We start from the raw sequence: 18,659 nt of genomic DNA, 5'->3' as shown, positions 1-18,659 counted from the left end.
GGTTATTTCCTTAGGGATCCTACTAGGGTGTGGGATTTCAAGGTCAAAGGGTATAAAGTGTTTCATGCTCTTATTACACATCAAACTATGTACTTGCCTTTATAACTCCAAGCATTTTCAGAAAACTGTTTTAACTCTAATGTTGTGTGTTAGTGCTGTAGGCTGCTGAGAAATATTGAATGAGTCAACTTAAGCACTGCTGGGCTAAAGAAGTATTGATTAGAAAGAGAAAGCAAGGCTGAGATCTGGAAGGAAGGAAGGAAGGAGGGAAGGAAGAAAAAAGGAAGGGAGAGAGGGAGGGAGGGGAAAAGAGAGAAGGAAGAGGAAGGCAGGAGGAAGGAGAGGAGGAGGGAGGGAGGGAAGAAGGAGGAAAGAAGAAAAGGAGAGAGGGAGGGAGACAGGAAGGGAGGAGGAGGGCAGGAGGAAGGAGAGAAGGAAGGAGGGAAGGAAGAAGGAGGAGAGAAGGAAGGCAGGAAGGAAGGAAGGGAGAGAGAGAAGAAGAGAGAAAAGAAGGGAAAGAGAAAGGGAGGGAGAAGGAGGGCAGGAGGAAGGAGAAAGGAAGAGGGAGGGAGAGAAAAAGGAGGAAAGAAAGAAGGGAGGGAGGGAAGGAGACAGGTAGATAGACTAAAAACCTGTGGTTTGTAAAGGTGAGTTCCCACTTTGTGGTCATGTGATGGCTCTCAGTGTCTAAGGACATTTGAATATTGAGAGAAGAAATATTTCATGTGGCCCTCTCTAACTTACTCAGCCCAGCCTGGCACTTGTACCCATGGGTATCTCCTTAAACCTCTTCCCAACCACTGGGCATGTATATTTTTAGCTCTGCCCATGATGGCATCACACTGAAGCTGGAAAGAACATAGCTCCAGATGCACAGTAGACACTGAGAATCTAGCTTCTGTTTTCACTTCCTTCATCTCCCCAAGGGATTTTGCAAAACTCTGAATTATGCTGCCACCCACTTTGTCTTTTCTCTTTCTGAACTCCCAATTTCTTTCCTCTCTGATAAGTGCCAACACGTTGGAGCCAGACCTGGTTGGAATCCTGGCTCTGCCACTGTGTGACGTTCTCTGTGTGACCCTAGGCAAGTAAGTTCACCCTTCTGAGCTTCATTTTCTTCATTTGGAAAATGAGGCTTAACTCTGCGCCTGACATTTAGCTCAGGAAATGGTTGCATTAAGTAATTATGGCTGTTAGCACAGCTTAAACCAGCAACAGAGAGAATAAGACTGAAGAGATCAAGTTTCTAGGTCCCCATCTGTAAAATGAGAGTAATATTACCACTGGGAGGATTGCTGTGAAGAACCATTACGTGGTACACACACCAGTACGTGGTAGGTACCTGGGTGGTACTCGTGTTTCTGTCTTCTCCTCTCCCTCCGCTGTCATCAGCGTCCCCTCCCCTCCCCTTCCGTTCCCTTCTTCTACCTTCCCTGCACTGACCTTCTCTTCCTGTCTTCTGCTTGGATAGTCACACAGGTACACACCACTGCAAAAGAATGTGCGAAACCCCTCCCCTTCTGCTCCTTCTGTGGATGGACAGGGGAGATAAACTAGGAGGAGAGAAATCTGTGGTCGTGGTTTGGTCAGGTCATTTATAAGGGAAAGAGTCAACAAATCTCTCATGGCAGAGGCTGAGGGAAGCTGTGGCTAAGAGAGAGGGCAGCCTGCATGGAGGCATCTGACAAATCAACCTGGCCTTAAATCTCTCAGTCACTGCCGAGGACCTGTCCTCCAGACGGATTCAGGGCTGGTTAGTTAATGCTCCCCAAAAGGGAGGTGAGAGCCAGGGCAAATCAAATTAAGTCATGACTGAAAACGGTGAAGGAGACAGTTAAGGAATTGTGAGTAAAATTGTCTGATTGTATCTGGGGTTATATATTTCATTAAACCCTATTTTAACTGGATACCTTTTCGTCATATGAGTGGATGGTAAGCGTTGCAGAAGGTTATTGTGCGTAACTGTTTTAATGAGAGTTTTGTTATGTGTATAGGAGAGGACACTGGGGAGAAGAGAGTGCTGAGCTCCATTTCTCGGCTAACTTTAGAGTCCACGTTACAACCCAAACCCCGTTATTCAAGCCTAGACCCCGAGTAACTCAGTGATAGGCCAGGCTATGCTAGAGGAAGGAGTGAGACTCATTAGTGAGGTGAACTTAGAAACTCAACATCACAGGTCAATAGAACACCCCTGGGGACACAAAACCCATGTCAAGAGGAGGACGTGAATGTGGACATCGCGGACGAAGGATCAAAACATGCTCAGCCTGGGGCTGCGCCGCTGTGGCTTTGGTCTCAGACCTTGGCTCAAAGGTGGAGCCTCCTAGAAGAGGCCGCGCAGTTCTCCATGAGCTGGGGTGAAAACACGAACATGCATGGAGACATTCCAAGGAAATCAGAGAATGTGTACGGCAACCGCTCTTCGACCATTCGAGAAGAGAGCCCTCCTCGGGACCCTGTCCACATGCTGGGCTCCTCTCTGGCATAATATTCAGCATGCATTGTTAAAATCATATCTAGGTTTTTTTTTACCCAGATCCCCACTGGCCTGTAAGTGAAGGCAGGGACCTCACCTGAGTCAACGTTGCCTTCCCAGTGCCCAGGACAGGGCCTCACCTATTCTAGGTGCCCACAAATATCAGCTACAGGCATTATGTCCAGCTACTTACAACCACCTTCATTAGGACCTCATCCTCTAGAACCAAAACGCATGGGTTTGAATCCAGCCACGGAATGGACAAGTTGCTTAGCCAATCTCTGCCGCAGTTTCCTCCTGGGTAGAGGAGCTATCGTGGTGGGAAAGACCTCCTGGGGTTGCAGTGAGAATGAAACGGGGCAAAGCATGTTCACTGAGCACGGTACCTGACACACAGTCAGTGCTCAGTGAGTGTCGGCCATGGAGTATCATCGCCGTCACCATTAGTACCATCCTCCGATCAACTTCCCAGTGATGGGGGCTGGTCACTAAACGGCATGCGCCAATTTTCTCTTCTAAGTTCAATTACGTGCCCGTGAAGATCACTTTTGGCACTGCCATCTTCTGGTTCTCTCCGTGGTATGAGCCGTGTGCTCAGAGCACTCAGTTGTGTGTGTGTGTGTGTGTGTGTGTGTGTGTGTGTGTGTTATAATTAGCCTAAGGAAAATATGACCAGAAAATTAAATCCTATGCAAATGCATCCCATCAGACTCTTCAGAGGCAAAGAGGACATGTGTTTGCATTACCTGCTGTTTGAGATGATCCACACGAGAGCTCCCGTCTGTCAGTCCATCTAGCAAAGAGTTAACGAAAAATCTGATAACAAAATGCCCAGCTCCGTGTACCATCTTGTCGTAGTACCCACTGTCCTTTTTGGATGGAAGAGCAGGACAATGTGAAATGAGAAGTTGGGGAAGATAACAGAAGTTGGAGTGAGGTGCCAAAGGAAGGCAACCATAACATAACTGAAAATACAGGGCAGAAAGGAGTGAAGAACATGGAATACAATTACTCTAGTAACCAGTATTCACAGAATGCAACCATTGGTGTACGAAAAGGGACAGATGGAGACTATACACACATATATAGTCATCAAATATCACTAACAGCTGATACAACAAATTGATAGACTGTATAGCCAGAGGAAAGGGGCGGAATAGGGACTTTCCTAAACTCTTTACTCTTTTGTCTGTTTTGAACCATGTGATGACATTACTGATTTCACAAATATGTATATATTTAATTTATTGGGGTGACTATTGTTAGTAAAAACAAATAGATTTTTATAAAGTTATTTCATTGGGTGAGCAGAGCAGGAACTGGAAGTTAGGATTCGGATTCTGGTTCTGTGTTGATCAGCATGAATCTGTGTGATTTAGACCAAGCCTCCCCCCAAGCAAGGCTCCTCTCTGGACCTCAGCTTCCACGCTGGGGAGTGAAGGTGTTAAATCAGATCTCACATCCAGCCCCACCTCTCAGGATTTGCTGTTCCACGTGGAGCACAGTGAGTGCTTCAGCAGAGCTCCCTCCAGCCCTGGGAAGCATGAGCCGCCCCACCTTCTGCTCTGGACCTGGTCCTTTCAGCCCCTGGTCTGTTATCTGGTGGTTGTGGGCCCCCGTTTGCCCTCTTACTCCTGGGATTTAGTGCTGGTGGAGGATGGGCAGCTGAGAGCTTGAAGCCAAGCAAAATGGGGATAACCAAAAGAATAAACAAAAATATCTGGAGAGAGTCTAAGAAGGAGAAAACTAGGCAAGGCCAAGTGTACTGCCTAAAGCCACAGAGTGAGAGGAAAAGCAGTGGAAATGCTGAAGCATGTGAAAAGGTAGGATGGAACAGCAGCTCCAGTGCCAGCTCCACGGTGGGAGGTTGGAAGGGGTGGAAAGAAATGAGTGTGCAATGAACTAAATCCACAGTGGAGAAGTTCTCTGCACTCTCTCATTCACCAATACGGATGCTGGTGACTGGACATTTGCTCAGGTCCCGTGTCACTGCAGAGGCCAGCAGCCACATGGGCTAAGAAGGTACCAGAGAGGACAGCGAGGCTTCCGGAAGAGGTTAGGGAAGGGAAAGAAGAGAGAGGGAGACAGAGTGATCGAGAGCCAGTGGCAGTACAGAGACAGAAAAAGAAAGACGAAGAGAAAGAAGGAGTAAGAGAGAGAGAGAGTGAGATTCACAGGAAGACCCTCAGAAGCCTGCCTGCCCCATCATATCAACAAACCCTAATACTAAAAATAGTGTTGTCTCCTCACCCTGAGCGGCAGAGTCCGAAAGAAAATGTACACTCGGCATTCTAAGCAAGGACACCGAGGACCCCTCGTTGCTGTCCCCTCGCCCCATACACCACCTCCACTAAATCCCAGGAGGGAGAGGACAAATAAGAACCCATTACCCTCAGAAGGAAGATCAGGGGCTGCAAGCTCCAGGGTAGGAGCAAAGGGCGTGGGGGCTCACCTTCCAGAGGGCTGGAGAGTCACATTTGAAGCATGTTGACACCCAAGTTTACATTTCAAGAGTGGAATGTACAGGACAAACAGTTGAAGGGACTGGTGACATTTAGCCTGGAGAAGAAAAGACGATCTTAAGACTTCGCTAGGTAGGTAGACCACTGACGCCCCTTTCAGCACTGAAGAACTCGGATTCCCTAAAGTATTTTAAAGGGTTCTCCTGTGAAAGAAAGATTGAGCTTATTTTGTGTGGCTACCCGGGGATAAATGAAGAGAAATGGAAGAAATTCAAAAGGAGACAGGTTTCAGTTTGATGAAAGGAAGAAGCTTTGAACACTGCCAGGTGTTCCAGAATAGGGTGGGTCACCAGTGTGCTGTCATTGAAGAGGTGTATAGAGGGGTTTTCCTACAGCAAGTCGGGAGTGGGGTTAGGTGGTACCTCAGACAGTTTCCAATGCTGAGCCCCTGAGTAGCAGGGCTTGGGGTAAACAGGAATATTGGGGCCTCCAGGAAAGCCTGATCAAGCCGTCCAAAGGGTCAGCTCCTAAAACTGGGCTATAAAAACAGGAAACCACATTGATGTAAGTGGACCTTTTCCTCTCAACCAACTCATTTCATGGGAGAAGGAGCTTATAATGAATGGCGGTGGTCACACAGCAGCAAGCGGGCTGGCTGGCCGCAGGCCCTTCTGCCACTGCACACAAACCCCACACAGAATGCCAGGGTGCCAGGTGTGGAGCAACAGATGTTTCCGAGATAAACAAGAAAAGGGACATTTTCTTAAAAGCTTATAATTGGGAAATCACAATGCTACATTCTAATTTCTTGGTGAATAGGTTATGTGGGTCAGCGCATGTACTGCCTCGTGCATGTTTTTCTGGCCAAGTGAGTCTGCCAGGATGGGAAGGCTAATTCACGTGAGCTGTCATGTCAGTGAAGCTCTGAGGGCAGAGCGGGTATGGACTAGGGCTTGACAGTACAAGGGACGGAGCCAGACTGCCCGGATTGAAAGGTGGTTCTCCCGCTTAGGAGCTGTGTGGCTTAGGGTAAGTAGCTCAACTTCTCTGTGGTAAGGATTCCTCCTCTCTGAGAGAAAATCACAGGATTGTTATGAGGTTTAGACATTTGAAACACTTATGGTACTTGTTTTAAGTGTAAGTCACTTACTGTGTTTCCCCGAATATAAGACTGGGTCTTACATTAATTTTTGCTCCAAAAGATGCATTAGGGCTTATGTTCAGGGGATGTCATCCTGAGAAATCATGCTAGGGCTTATTTTCCGGTTAGGTCTTATTTTTGAGGAAACACAGTAGAACAGGCCCTACTGCTTAGGGAGTCCTATATTTATTATATGATTATTATGGTGATTTATCATAATACTCTTGAAAGAAAAATGAAGGTGAGGGAAAAATCTTGGATTTTGGAATGAGTTAGAGCTGAGTTCAATTCCTGCTCCCCAAGCCCTTGGTTCAACAACTGTGAAAAAGAGAGCAAAAACCACCTCCGCTGCAGGGTTGGAGTGAGAAATTGAATAAAATATGTTTATGTGCCCAGTTCAGTGCCTGGCGTATAGAAATATTCATGCAATCTTAGTTCCTTTCCCCTCTCCCTGTCTCAATGTGTTTCATCAATGTGCCAGGGCATTGTGCTAAGAGGTAGGGACACAAATATGGATGAGAAGTAGTCCCTGTCCTTAGAGGGGTGGCGTCCAGAAAAAACACCTGGACGCAAGCAATGAGAAGGTTTAAGACAAGGGCTATGATAGAGCTATCAGTCCAATTACTTAGGAGGCAGTGCCTAAGCTGGGATTTGAAGAGAGTGAAACTTCGCCAAGCTGATCAAAGCATTGGTTGTGTAGGAGGTAGGGGGCATTTCAGGCAGTGTAGAAAATGCACTGCATACGTGTGCCATAAAGAGAAACATTGGTCATTGTTTGGGGGTACTAGCTGTCCCTGTGTCTGCGTCTGGATGTCTAGGGCCTATACAGGGTACCTCTTCTTTCTTTGGAGAAACACCCCATTGGGAGAATGCATAGGAAAACCCATGGCAGAGAAGACACTCGGGCAACCAAAAGCAGCATGTGTACATTTTAAGGGGGAAACTGCCAGGAAAGAAAAAACCCGTAACAGTTGAACAAATCAGAAATATAAAATGTCCTAAAGGTTTCTACAAGACAGACCTTCGTGCCACCCGTTATGAAGCTGGAAGATGCCACCTGCTTGCCCTGGCTGTTTCATCAGTAACTGCACTGAGCTCACAAGCTTGCCACGCCTTGGCTGGGATATGAATCATTGTGACACCCCCCCCCCCAGGACCACTGGGACTAGACTGCCAGCACTGGTGTGTGGGCCTTTGTTGGAGGTTTTATAAAACTGTCAGATTCAGAAACGTCTTCCCCAAAGCCAGCCACAGACATCTTCAAGAAACCCCATCCAAATAGAATTTCAGCAAAGCTTAACTTCAATAGCTTCTTCCCCAGGTGAATAAGAAGGGCCTCCAGGTGTGTGTGTGTGTACGTAGCGTGCATGTATATTGTGTTTATGTGTTTTTGTGTGTATATATGTGTGTGGGTGAGTGGGGCTGTGTAGGGCTCAGAGACCAGGTGCAGGGATTTGCCATGACAGGGTGCCCTCCAGGTCAGTGGGGAGGGAAAGCCCACCCTAGCACCTCTCGGACACCTGATGCTCATTTCACAGATATGCCCAGACCGCCCCTATAAATCACCACAAAGTGGGTGAACTTCCTCTCCAGGCCCAGCTCTGCCGACTTCACTAGTGCCCTTCCCCCCTCAGGATCCCTTCACACTGTCTCTATCCCCACCTGCCCCCATCAAAATCTACTCTCTGGAAAATGTCTGGAAAACTCCTTTATCCCATAGAGTAATGGGGCCGGTAACCTGTCCCAGTAAGTCTTCAGTGTGTCAATTATTTGGGAAGTATGTATAGAGACCTACTGTGCACCACACACTGCCAGGCAGCCACAGGAGCAAGACTCCAGCCTTGCCCTCAAAGCGCCTGGCTCAGAGCATGCAAACTGTAAGGCTCTGTGGTGCAGAGAAAGAGCAGGGGCTTGGGGACCTGGGTGCGTAATCCTAACCCACCACTTACCAACGGTGTGACCTTGGGCAAGTACTTGGCCTTCCCAGTCTCACCTGTGAAATGGAGCTAGCCATACACTACATGTTTCATCCATCCTCCCAAACACACCAAGGCAGTATATTAACAAGGCTAAATGAAAAGGTCCAAAAGTACCCAGGGGTTAGTGGAAGACCCAGGGCCTGGCAGGGAGGGAAGGGTGACATCATCAGCCAATTGACGGTAGGATCCTGGCTGTGAGAATGTCAGCGATGGAGTCTCTTGTCCGTGGAAGTCCCACTTCTTTCTCCTGCCCTCCTAGAAGACTTGCGCTGGGCTGAGTGTCCCAGGGCTGAGCAGCAGTGCTTCCAGGGATGTGGCTGGGCGCACACGGGAAGCTCCTACGAGGCAGGGGACAGGCTGTCCTGCTGAGCTCAGCCGGTCAGAGGCCCGGTCACTGCTCCCAGCATCTCAACACACGTACTTATCTACAACACACACACACACACACACACACACACACGTGCAAAACACACCAACCACACACCACACGCAGAAACCCTGCTATCCATCCACATATCAGCGCACCCATTTGTACCCACCACCAACCAAGTGCACACACACACATAGAACATACACACGACTACTCTTACACACACCGCCCACACTCAAATAGCCACAGTCCAGCATCTGCAAATAAGCTCATATCCACAAGATACACAGACATGCCCGCTCACACATACCCATGCACGTCCTACCCACATTCAGTGCATGACACCCCACTCGTGTTACACACTACCCAGTAGCTCGCTCTCACGACAGCCCATCTCACGTAGTCAGAAGTGCTCGCACACTTCTCTGCACATGGCTCCCATATAAACACCGTGTTTCTACTCCAATCTCTCCCACCAGCCCAGCCCGCACACCCCCACCCCAGCACATCTGTGCAGTGCATCCCCCACCCGGCCGGCTCCAGCAAGAGGCCTCCAGCTCGGTGTGCAGCGGCCACAGTGGCCAGGAATTAAAATGCAGCGAGGAGGAGCCGGGGCGCGTCAGCACCGCGTCTCCAGGAGCATAGCGCTCGCCGCCGCTGCCCCGCCCGCCCCAAGCCGCCGGGCCAGCGAGCTGAGGAGCAGGTGCTCAAAGCTCAGCCGCGCCAGCGTCGCGCGGCCGCTGCCCAAGTTCGCCCGGGGCCCGAGGAGGGTCGGGCAACCGGGAAAGGAGCGCAGCCGGCGCCGCGGGCTTGGAGTCTCTAGAGGAGAAGGGCGCGAGGAGCAGCGAGTTCGGGTCACCCGCAGGAGGTGTAAGCCGGGGCCCCGCTGTCCTCAGCTCCTGGCGCCGCCGGGGCAGAGAGAAGAGGCAGCGGACAGCGAGACCGGGCTTTTCCGAAGACTCGAAGCACCCTGCAGAGCCCGGTGAAAAAGCGACACTTCCTTCTGGCCAGCCTCCTCGAAGGGTCCCAGCAGCCAGCAGCCTCTTGCAGGACGGCCTGAGAGCCCCCAGCCCCAGGCGAGAGCGGGCACATCGCAGGACTTGGGGTGCCTTAGCCGGTCTCAGCCAAGCGCAGCCCAAGGAGCAGTGAGAAGGGTCCTGGAGGGAAGGGAAAGAGGGCAGCATCCAGCAGAGCGACCACTCACCCCAGTACACACCCACCCCACCCGCCGAGCCAGGGGCGGCGGTGCGCCTCTGGGGGCGCTCGTTCCCTGGCGAGTTCTCTCCGGTGTCCCAGCACCGCTGTGCTACGGGCCGGGCTGGTGGGGTGCTTGGGCATGTCCAAATCAGGCATGGTGGCCGAGTGGCTGCTCTCCCGGGACCAGCGTAAAAGCTGGGGTTAGGCGGAGCAGGGGGGACTCAGCTCAGGGTCCCCCGAGGTCCAGGACGAGGGGAGTCGAGGCGGGCGCAGCGCCCAGGAACTGGAGAGGCGGCAGCCGGTGGGGCCCCTCTAGAGGTAGTGGCCGGCTTCGGGCATCCTTCAGGAAGACTAGACACCAGGAGATCCTGGGAGGCGCTCGGGAGAGGCCAGTGCCGGGGCGGCGGGCCGAGGCGGCGCTCAGCCCCGAGCGGGCGCCCGCGGAGGCGGCAGCGGCGGCGCCGGGTGGGCATGCCGCGCCACCGGAGCCTCTTTCGGGCGCACGCTTCCCTGGCGCGGGCTGCGCGCGGCGGCTGCTGCTTCCACTGCTGCTGTGGATTCCCATGGCGGCTCCGCCCGGCCGGGGCCGCCGCCGCTGCTGCCAGCTGCGGGCTGAATGAATGAGCCGGAGCGGCGGAGCCGGGCTGCCCGCGGCCGCGCTCACCGGCCCGGGACGCTTCCGCATGGCCCGGGAGGAGCCGGCGGCGGTGGCGGCGGCCAGGCAGCCCGGGGGTGGCAGGGGCGGCGGGCGAGAGCCGGCGCTGCAGGGGCCAGGGGTCGCCCGCAGGGGGCGGCCGTCTCTGAGCCGCACTAAACTACACGGGCTGCGGCACATGTGCGCCGGGCGCACGGCGGCGGGGGGCTCCTTCCAGCGGCGGGCGCTGTGGGTGCTGGCCTTCTGCACGTCCCTCGGCTTACTGCTGTCCTGGTCCTCGAACCGCCTGCTCTACTGGCTCAGCTTCCCGTCGCACACGCGGGTGCACCGCGAGTGGAGCCGCCAGTTGCCCTTCCCCGCCGTCACCGTGTGCAACAACAACCCGCTGCGCTTTCCGCGCCTCTCCAAGGGAGACCTCTACTACGCCGGCCACTGGCTCGGGCTGCTACTGCCCAACCGCACCGCGCGCCCTCTGGTCAGCGAGCTGCTGAAGGGCGACGAGCCGCGCCACCAGTGGTTTCGCAAGCTGGCGGACTTCCGCCTCTTCCTGCCGCCGCGCCACTTCGAGGGCATCAGCGCCGCCTTCATGGACCGCCTGGGCCACCAGCTCGAGGACATGCTGCTTTCCTGCAAGTATCGCGGCGAGCTCTGCGGTCCGCACAACTTCTCTTCCGTGAGTTGTCCTCCGCGCGAACCCGCTCCCTCTGCTCCCCCACTCTCAGAAGGTCCTCCAACCCCACCAGGGGGCTGGACACCAGGCCCCTTGCGGTGACATCATTCCATGATGCCAAGGTGGAACCCAGTCTTGGGTCCCCAGAGTCTGCTTCTCCAGGTTGTGAGAAGTTGAACACAACTGTAGGAGTCGCCTCGCTCTTCTAGCCCGGCCTCCCTCCTTCCGGTGTCAATCCCCAAGCCCTCAACTCTACTCCTTATGTCCCCCCAGGGAGAAGGAGCGCTCCTTCTCTGGAGTCTCACCCCCAGGCCCTTAGAAGTGCAGGCAGCTGCCCTGTGTCTGGGATGAAGGGATGGGAAGAGAGAGAACCAGGTCGGAAGTAGGGGCTTGTTGTCTCTGGGAAGACCAATAGAAAGCTCTTCACAAATGGGCCATCACGAGAGACGTGCAGAGGCCCTAAAGCAAGCTTAGGACTCTAAGAAGTCATGGCTTCAGAGTTCCAAGACCCTGCCAATCTAGGGGGACTGTGGAGGAAACTCCCAGAGTATTCATTAACACTGAAGCTGTAAGTAGTTTGGTGGGGAAAGCTGCAGTCCCTTCTGCTACCTGTGCTTTTCAAAAAGTGCTCGTGTCTTAAGCATCCCGGGGAATTGAGCAGTGGTTAGCTCGGGCAGGACCCGTGCTCCTGCCAGGTGTGCGTACAGATCCGGCAGTCTAGAGGAACCAACACCCTGCAGTGGGGAAAGCAGCGAACAGCCGGGTCCAGGAGAAGCTGTGCTCCGCGTTTGTAAGGCATTTGCTGTGCTGGTTCCCCCACGCTGTGGGTCTGGATAACAGCAGCTGTCAGACAGAAGGTATCTGCTTTGTGCGATCTTCCTTGGGGGAGTTCTGGTGTGCAGCCCCAGTGTGGCGCTAGCCTGTCCAGCCATTCGTGTGTAAATGCCCCTTAGGTGAATCTGGGCTTTTCCACTAGTGTCGCAAAGGTTGGTGTGTGAATTTATTTATAGTGCCCTGATGGCGATTTCAGCAGCCCTGGTGCATCACACCTGACAGTCTCATCTCTGACAAAGCTATTTCTGGGACGGTAAAGAGTGCTATGGCTCCAACAGGTGTTGGCCAGGCCTCCGACTGGCTAATGGGCTAGTAGGACGTTGACCTGGGCTTCAATCTTGCCGTCCTTGCTATGCTTTAAGCCTGTTTGTAGAGTTACCCTGAATCATCCACTCCCAAAACATGCCTTGTTTTCTGGACCTTTCAGCTTGCCTTTAAAGACTCCCTACCTGGTGGCTGCCCTACCTTAGCAAGCAGGAGACATTGTGAACATATGCTTCTAAGTGACGTCTTCCGGATTTTAAACACAAGTCTGAGTTCCACAAAGATGAAGGAATGAGGGTAGGGACACCTTTTGTTTATTGTTTTTGGCTGACCACTATGTAGCAGCCTCTAGAGTTAGATTGAAGTTCAATGTTATATCCACATATCAGCAGCACCAACTCCAAGTTATACAACACGGCCTACGAAATACAATTCTGCACATCTAACGATGGTTTTACAAAGTGTCCAGAATTGCGTGCTAACCGCCAGTATTCACTTGCGTTAGCAATGAGTTTTATTCCCGTTTAAAAGATGAAGAAAATGAGGCTCTAAAACACTATCCAAAGCTCAGAGCCAGAAAGTTCAAAGTACAACTTTGCATACCATGAAATGCATTACATAGAAGCCACATGTAACCTTCTCTCTAGCCCTGGGCCTCTCTTCTCTCACAGGACCCCTGGGTAGGACTCTTGCCTTCCCCTACCTCCAACAAATCCTATCCCTCCCAGGAGCATGGAAAATAGAGCTGCTGCAGGGGTCCAGGTGACCATGGCCTTGGCCACATGTTGTCCAGGCCTAACTCATCTCTGTCTGCAAGCACACAGCACCTTCAGGAGCCACCTGACCTCAGCCTCCCCGGCAGGTATGACCATGAGTTAAGGACAGCAGGGTCCTCGCCACTGGGCACACCCTACTCTTCTCTCCCCGTACCCCGTCTTCCTGTGACTAAAGAGTTTGTAGGCACACACCCACCCAAGCAAAAGTATCATCTCCGTTCCCCAAAACTATGTGTTCCTGGGCAATCAAGTGGTCCCTGGTGGCTTCCTGTTATGGCTTTGTCCTGGGAGTTTCCAGCCCCGTAACATCTCATGCTGTAGTTTCCCCCTGCCCCCCAAGGGCCTCAGAATTAAAGGCTGTACCCTTCTAGCTATGGAAGCCAGGATCTATTTCAGGGGATCCCCAAATACAGAGTGGGCCTGTGAAGTTAGACTTTTCTCTAACCATGCTACACTGTCTCAAGCCTTTGTCATCTTTGATGCAATGGCACTATACTGTAGTGGTTAAGAGCATGAATGCTCAAGCTGTACCGATGGTTCAAATGCTGGGACTACTACTACTTACTGTGTGTCCTTGGGCCAGTGACTTAATCACTCTGTTCTTTAGTTTCCTACTCCATCTAGTGGAGGTACCAATAGTAAGAACAATAGTATATACTCCGTATTAGTTGTGTATTAGGTGTGTGTGTGTGTGTGTGTGTGTGTGTATGGAGAGAGAGAGAGAGAGAGAACGCTCTTAAAACTGTGCTGGGCCCCCATAAAAATGTTGCTTTTAAAGTCATTGGCCTCCTGACTGAACTCCAGCTCAGCACTCCCTCTCCCCTGCATCCATCTTCTGCACTGTAGCTAGAGTAGTCTTTCTCAAGCTCCACTCTGAGCATGCCATCCTTCCGTGGCTCATCGGTCCTCAGGATCCGGTCCCGTTCCTTGGGCCCTGCCCTCTCTCTTGCCACGCCCTCTTCATACCACATACTCAGGCTCTGCAGAACATCTGACAGCCGGACCCCGCTCCTCAAGCCTCCCTGCCTTCCTCGGCTAATACAGGTGCCTCCACCTGTGCTGCTTTGTCAGCCTGGGAACACCTACTCCTTCTTCAACATCCAATTGTAATAATTAAGGTTCTCCTCATTAGAAACGCAGGTTTCTTCTGCTTTGGAGCCTTTCCTGATCACCTCAGCCTCCTCCTCTCATCACCAAACAATGGATGCCGTCCTCCTTTCTCCCTCGACCACCCCATTTGGGTGTCATTCCTCACAGGGGCGCATATCGTCACACCTCCTGGTCTGTGTGTGTCTCCCCCTCTAAACCTGGGCAGGAATCCTGTCTGATTTCCCTGCCATCTCCAGTCCCCAGCACAGAGTCTGATACTAAGTATTCAGGAAAGGTCTAGGGAATGAATACCTTCACCAGGTACCCCCAAGACTTCCTCTTGTCCTGCATCACCCACTCCAAGATTTTTGGCTGAATTTCTCCAGGAACACCAGTGGTGTGCATTTCTAATGCGTAAATGCCCAAACAATTTTGAAGCATTTATTCCTTTTGGGGGCAAAGGGAAAGAGTGGGGAGCAGGATGCCAAGTACTCCCCAGACACCGTGCTTCCCAAGGTCTAAGAGGACTAGTGCAACAGGTGAGGAGTGGGCTTGCAGGGGGCACCCTTGGGGAAATGTGCCTGCTGTCCCCTCCATCCAGTTCGACTCATGGTCTGGAAATAAACTTGGCAGGGGAGAGAAGATGATGGGGGAGGGGCATCTGTTGGGTTTTGTCGTCCAGGCCCACTTAGGATGGGTTTCCCTGCAGCTCATGTTTGCGTGTTACAGCTTTGCAGGGGTTAATCACGCAGCCCTCAGACAAAGCAGCCCCCACTTCGGAATGCCCATGTTGTTTCCCTGGCATCAGCCGTGGACCATGGACTCTGTACACTCTGGACCTCCCGAGTTTTCCTGGGGGCGGAGAAAAGCAGCCTTCTCAATAATTGGGCAGGATGCAGAACTGTGAGCCCAATCTATCTGGGTATTGGGGCCTTGGAAGAGGGGCTGCTGGGTGGGGACCAGGGGCCCACAGACGGCACTCAGGGTCCTCAGCGAGAACAAGGAGCAGTGCCCATCTCTGGGAGGAGGCATGGTTCAGGGGAAAGTGTCCGGCAGACCTGGCTCAGGGCTTTGGCTCTGCCCCTTGGGCTGGCACTTGACTCTCCAAGCCTCATAGAGCTGGGAGGAAGATAACACGTATGGGGACTGGCCCGCACCTGGACAGCCATAGGTGCTTGATACTCAAACACTATTTTTACAATGTGGAGACAGAGATTGACACAGCCTCTGTATCTGGTGGTAGCAGGCATTACTTATTATCAATACAATTATCGTATCTTGTCATGACTGCTTACCTGAGTGGGGATGTGCTCATTGCCCGGTTCATGCGTTCAGTCACTCAGTGTCTACTGAGTATCGACTGCATGGTACGTTCTCTTCTAGCTCTTGGGGCTGGAAAATTCAATAAGGTGTGGTGTGTGTCCTCCATGAACTTGCAGTGTCGTTGAACAAAGAGCTATGTGAACAGATGCCAGGAGTGCAGAGGTGCTGTGTGGGCGCAGGGGAGTCCCCAGGTTGGACTGGGGTCCTCTATTGGCTTCTTGGAGGAGGTGACATCTGACCTGAGTTTGGAAGAATCAATAGTAGTTCCAAGGTAGAGGAGGGAAGGAGGACTTCAGGGAGAGGGGGAAGCTTGTGCAAATAAGTACAGAGGCAGGAAGTGATGAGATTGAACCCAAGCTTTGTAGGCGCTGAGCTAAGTTCAGGGTGGCTGGAGGGAGGGCTGGGTGTGCTGAGGGGGCATTCGGGGATGACAATGCAATGGTATGATGGACATCTGGGGTCCACACTGAGTTTTTAAACTTTGTAGCAAAAGCTCTGACTTCTTTCATACTGGCTATTACACTACAGAGGGAGGCCTCATCCACGTCCCAGCCCAACTGCCACCCCCATTCCTAACTCCATCAGGGGCCACTCCTCCCTGTACCTTCCCCCCATTTCCTATTCCCATTTGTAGGGGTCAGCCTTGAGTCCGGATTTTGGACTAGTCATACGTTAAAAGCCAAGGAAACAGTACTTGGTTTCCTCACGCTTTGTCACAGCAAGCAGGCTGGCTAGTACACGCCAGTGACAGAAAACAAGAAATCATTTCAGCAACGTATTGTTTAAAATCAGCAAATTCTGTTGAAATGCTGGTAGGCCAGGCAGTCCAGTAGTTGCAAGGATGGATGTCTTTAGGGAGGCAAGAAAGATACTTGTGCCCTTAGAGAAAGAGGAATAAATGAGCTAATACATGTAAAGTGCTTAGAACAGTTTCTGGCACCAAGTAAGGACTCAATAAATGTGAGCTATTTCCATTATTATTACTTGCAGTGAGAGTTCCGAGTGAAGAATTGACAGCAAATGGCCCTGCACATCTGTGATGTGCCAGACCCAGGCTGGGTATGTTTCATGCCACGTCAATTCTCGCAGTGACCCTAAGAGGTCGTGTGATCATCCACAGTGTATAAATGGGGGAACTGCAGCTCAGGGACGGTCTGTAGTGCCTAAAGTCACAGAGTCAGCAGATGACAAAGCTGGGATTTGAACCCAAGTCCTCATGACTGCAAAGGTACATGCAAAGGCAGCTGGATGCACAGCTGTGCAGTTGGAGGAGGAAGAATCAGCGTTGGTGGCAGGAAGGGAATGTGCTGGGAAGACCGACCTGGCCTCCTTTCTGCTCTGACCAGCTATGTGACTTTGGCCTCGGGATCTTCCTTTGTGAAATGAGGGCATGAGCTACGTAAATGACCGGTGGGACTCGGCTACAAAGTTCCTCGTCCAAGTGAGCAGTCAGGGGGAAATTGGGCTTAACTACTACAGATGGCCTGAGCTCCACAGCCAACCATTTCTTTTCTTTGCAGAGCTGAAGCCGTGATTAAGGGGGAAATGTACAAGTTATTGAAGTGCTCGAGACAGGATGGTGATTAAATAGACATTTATACAAGGAACACGAAAAGACCTGCACCAGTTATTTGACTTTGGGGAAATTAGTTTAGGGAACCAAATGTAAACTCTGCTCAGGTCTGCAGATATCCAAATTGACCAATGTCAGGCTGATGCCAATAGTGGCTATTTGGGGGCCACTGTGGCCAGTTGTGACGGCATCCATCAGATGTCTGCCTGATTGAGAAGGGCTGAAGGAATAAGCAGGCCATTTGCTTTGTGCATCAGTCGCTTTGATTCTCCTAAGTGATTTGCTTGGAGCAGCTACTCGGAGATTCAATCAGTCAGCACTCACTAAGCGCCTACTGTGTGCCAGGCACTGGGCCACAGATAAATCCACTCTGTTTCTGGTAAATATGCCTGTGAAGGTCAGTGTCCTTTGTCAGGGTGAGTGGATCTACAAGGAGCTGACCGTCATACAGGGAGTGGAGCCAGACATGCGATAGCCTAGGATTTGTACAGCACACGGTTGCATCAAATTCAGCATCAATTGGGTGTTATGGAACCCATTTTACAGATGAGGAAAGTGAGGTTCAGAAAGGTACAAAGTTACAGCTTGCAGGCAGCAGAGTCAGGATTCAACCAAACACCAGCCCCGCTCCAAAGCCAATGTTTGTTTGTTTGTGTATTTTGTTCTTTAGAGTCCACATGTAAGTGAGATACTATGGTATTTGTCTTTCTCAGTCTGACTTATTTCACTTAGCGTACTTAACTTGAAGTTTCTTTCACTGCAAGTTGGTGTAGGCTCCAGAAGTCACCTGGATGCCACGGCCAGCAACTCGGAGAAGGAAAGACGGTTCCTAAGAGTGCAGAATCAGTGATGGGTTTGTACCCTCCTAGTCCATCAGCCAAACAGCTGGATGGAAGTAGATCTACGAAGCGGAAGCTACTCACGAGTTGTGGAAGAAGTTTTAATTCAGCCATAATCTGAACTAACCATTTTCATTCTTTCAAGGACATTGGTAACTTAAGTCCTGGCTAAGGAGTTGTTGCCAAATTAAGATCCAGCTCAGGTCTGTGCTAACAAATAGATGACTCACTCGTAATTGGAACATGAATTGTTGGTAAAACAAATAGAGGCCGCTAACATACAGGGAAGTTTGTTCTCCTGAGCTTGTCAAATATCTCCCCTGACACCATTGTTTATACTATTAAATTGCTTAGTAAATTGTTTTCTCTGATTTCACACACATTTATTGAGCTCCTACTCTTTGTCAGGCACTTTACATTCATTTGTTTATTTCAGCCTGACACAAGAGTATTCTTTTCTCCTTGGTACCAATAAGGAAAGTGAGGGGCAGAGTGGCTCAGTAACTTGCCCAAGGTCATCAACCCTGATCTCAGGGATCCAAAGTCGGGGGGCTCTTGGCACAACATCACACTTGTTCCCCCAAAGAAATCCCAATGCAGCCTTGGCCAGACAAACCTGCATTTCTAATCAGTAGAGTCTTACTTCTTATAACTAGGTAGGAGAGCATAATGTACACGAGCATCTCATTTTATCCCTACCACAATGGAGGGTGATGATTGCACCCTGTTTTCTGGTGAACGTCAGAGGGAGCAGTGACTTATAGAGGGTCACATGGCATGGGAAGAGAAAACAACCAGAATTGGGATTCAGGCCTCTTAAACCTCCCATACACCTTTTCTTCCTCCAGCTCCTCTGTGCTTGGTCAACGTGGACTTCAGGGATTTTACTTGCCCTGGAAGGTTTTCTTAGGGAAAAAGCAATGAGCTTCTCAATGCCGTGCAGAAAAGAATCAGTGCTGAAACTGACTGCTGAGACGAGGCATGGAGGCAAATGCTGAGTTCCTTCTATAG

General features: G+C 51.3%; 1 protein-coding gene across 3 annotated transcripts in view; it reads left to right on the top strand.

The window, feature by feature from the left end:
* Positions 1-18,659, top strand: part of ASIC2 (acid sensing ion channel subunit 2) — a 1,003,508-nt gene that overhangs the window by 733,778 nt on the left and 251,071 nt on the right. The window contains exon 1 of one of the 3 annotated variants that reach the window (XM_033091174.1): positions 9,062-10,953. The exons of the other annotated variants lie outside the window; for them this stretch is intronic. Coding sequence (XP_032947065.1) covers positions 10,246-10,953 — 708 coding nt within the window. The 5' untranslated portion in view covers positions 9,062-10,245. Of the gene's footprint in view, positions 1-9,061; positions 10,954-18,659 lie in introns of those variants that run through there. 3 annotated transcript variants of the gene reach the window in all.

Source organism: Rhinolophus ferrumequinum, chromosome 21 (assembly GCF_004115265.2).
Source record: "Rhinolophus ferrumequinum isolate MPI-CBG mRhiFer1 chromosome 21, mRhiFer1_v1.p, whole genome shotgun sequence".
In the NCBI taxonomy this organism is placed as follows: Eukaryota; Metazoa; Chordata; class Mammalia; order Chiroptera; family Rhinolophidae; genus Rhinolophus; species Rhinolophus ferrumequinum.
This window is presented reverse-complemented; position numbering and strand designations above follow the sequence as displayed.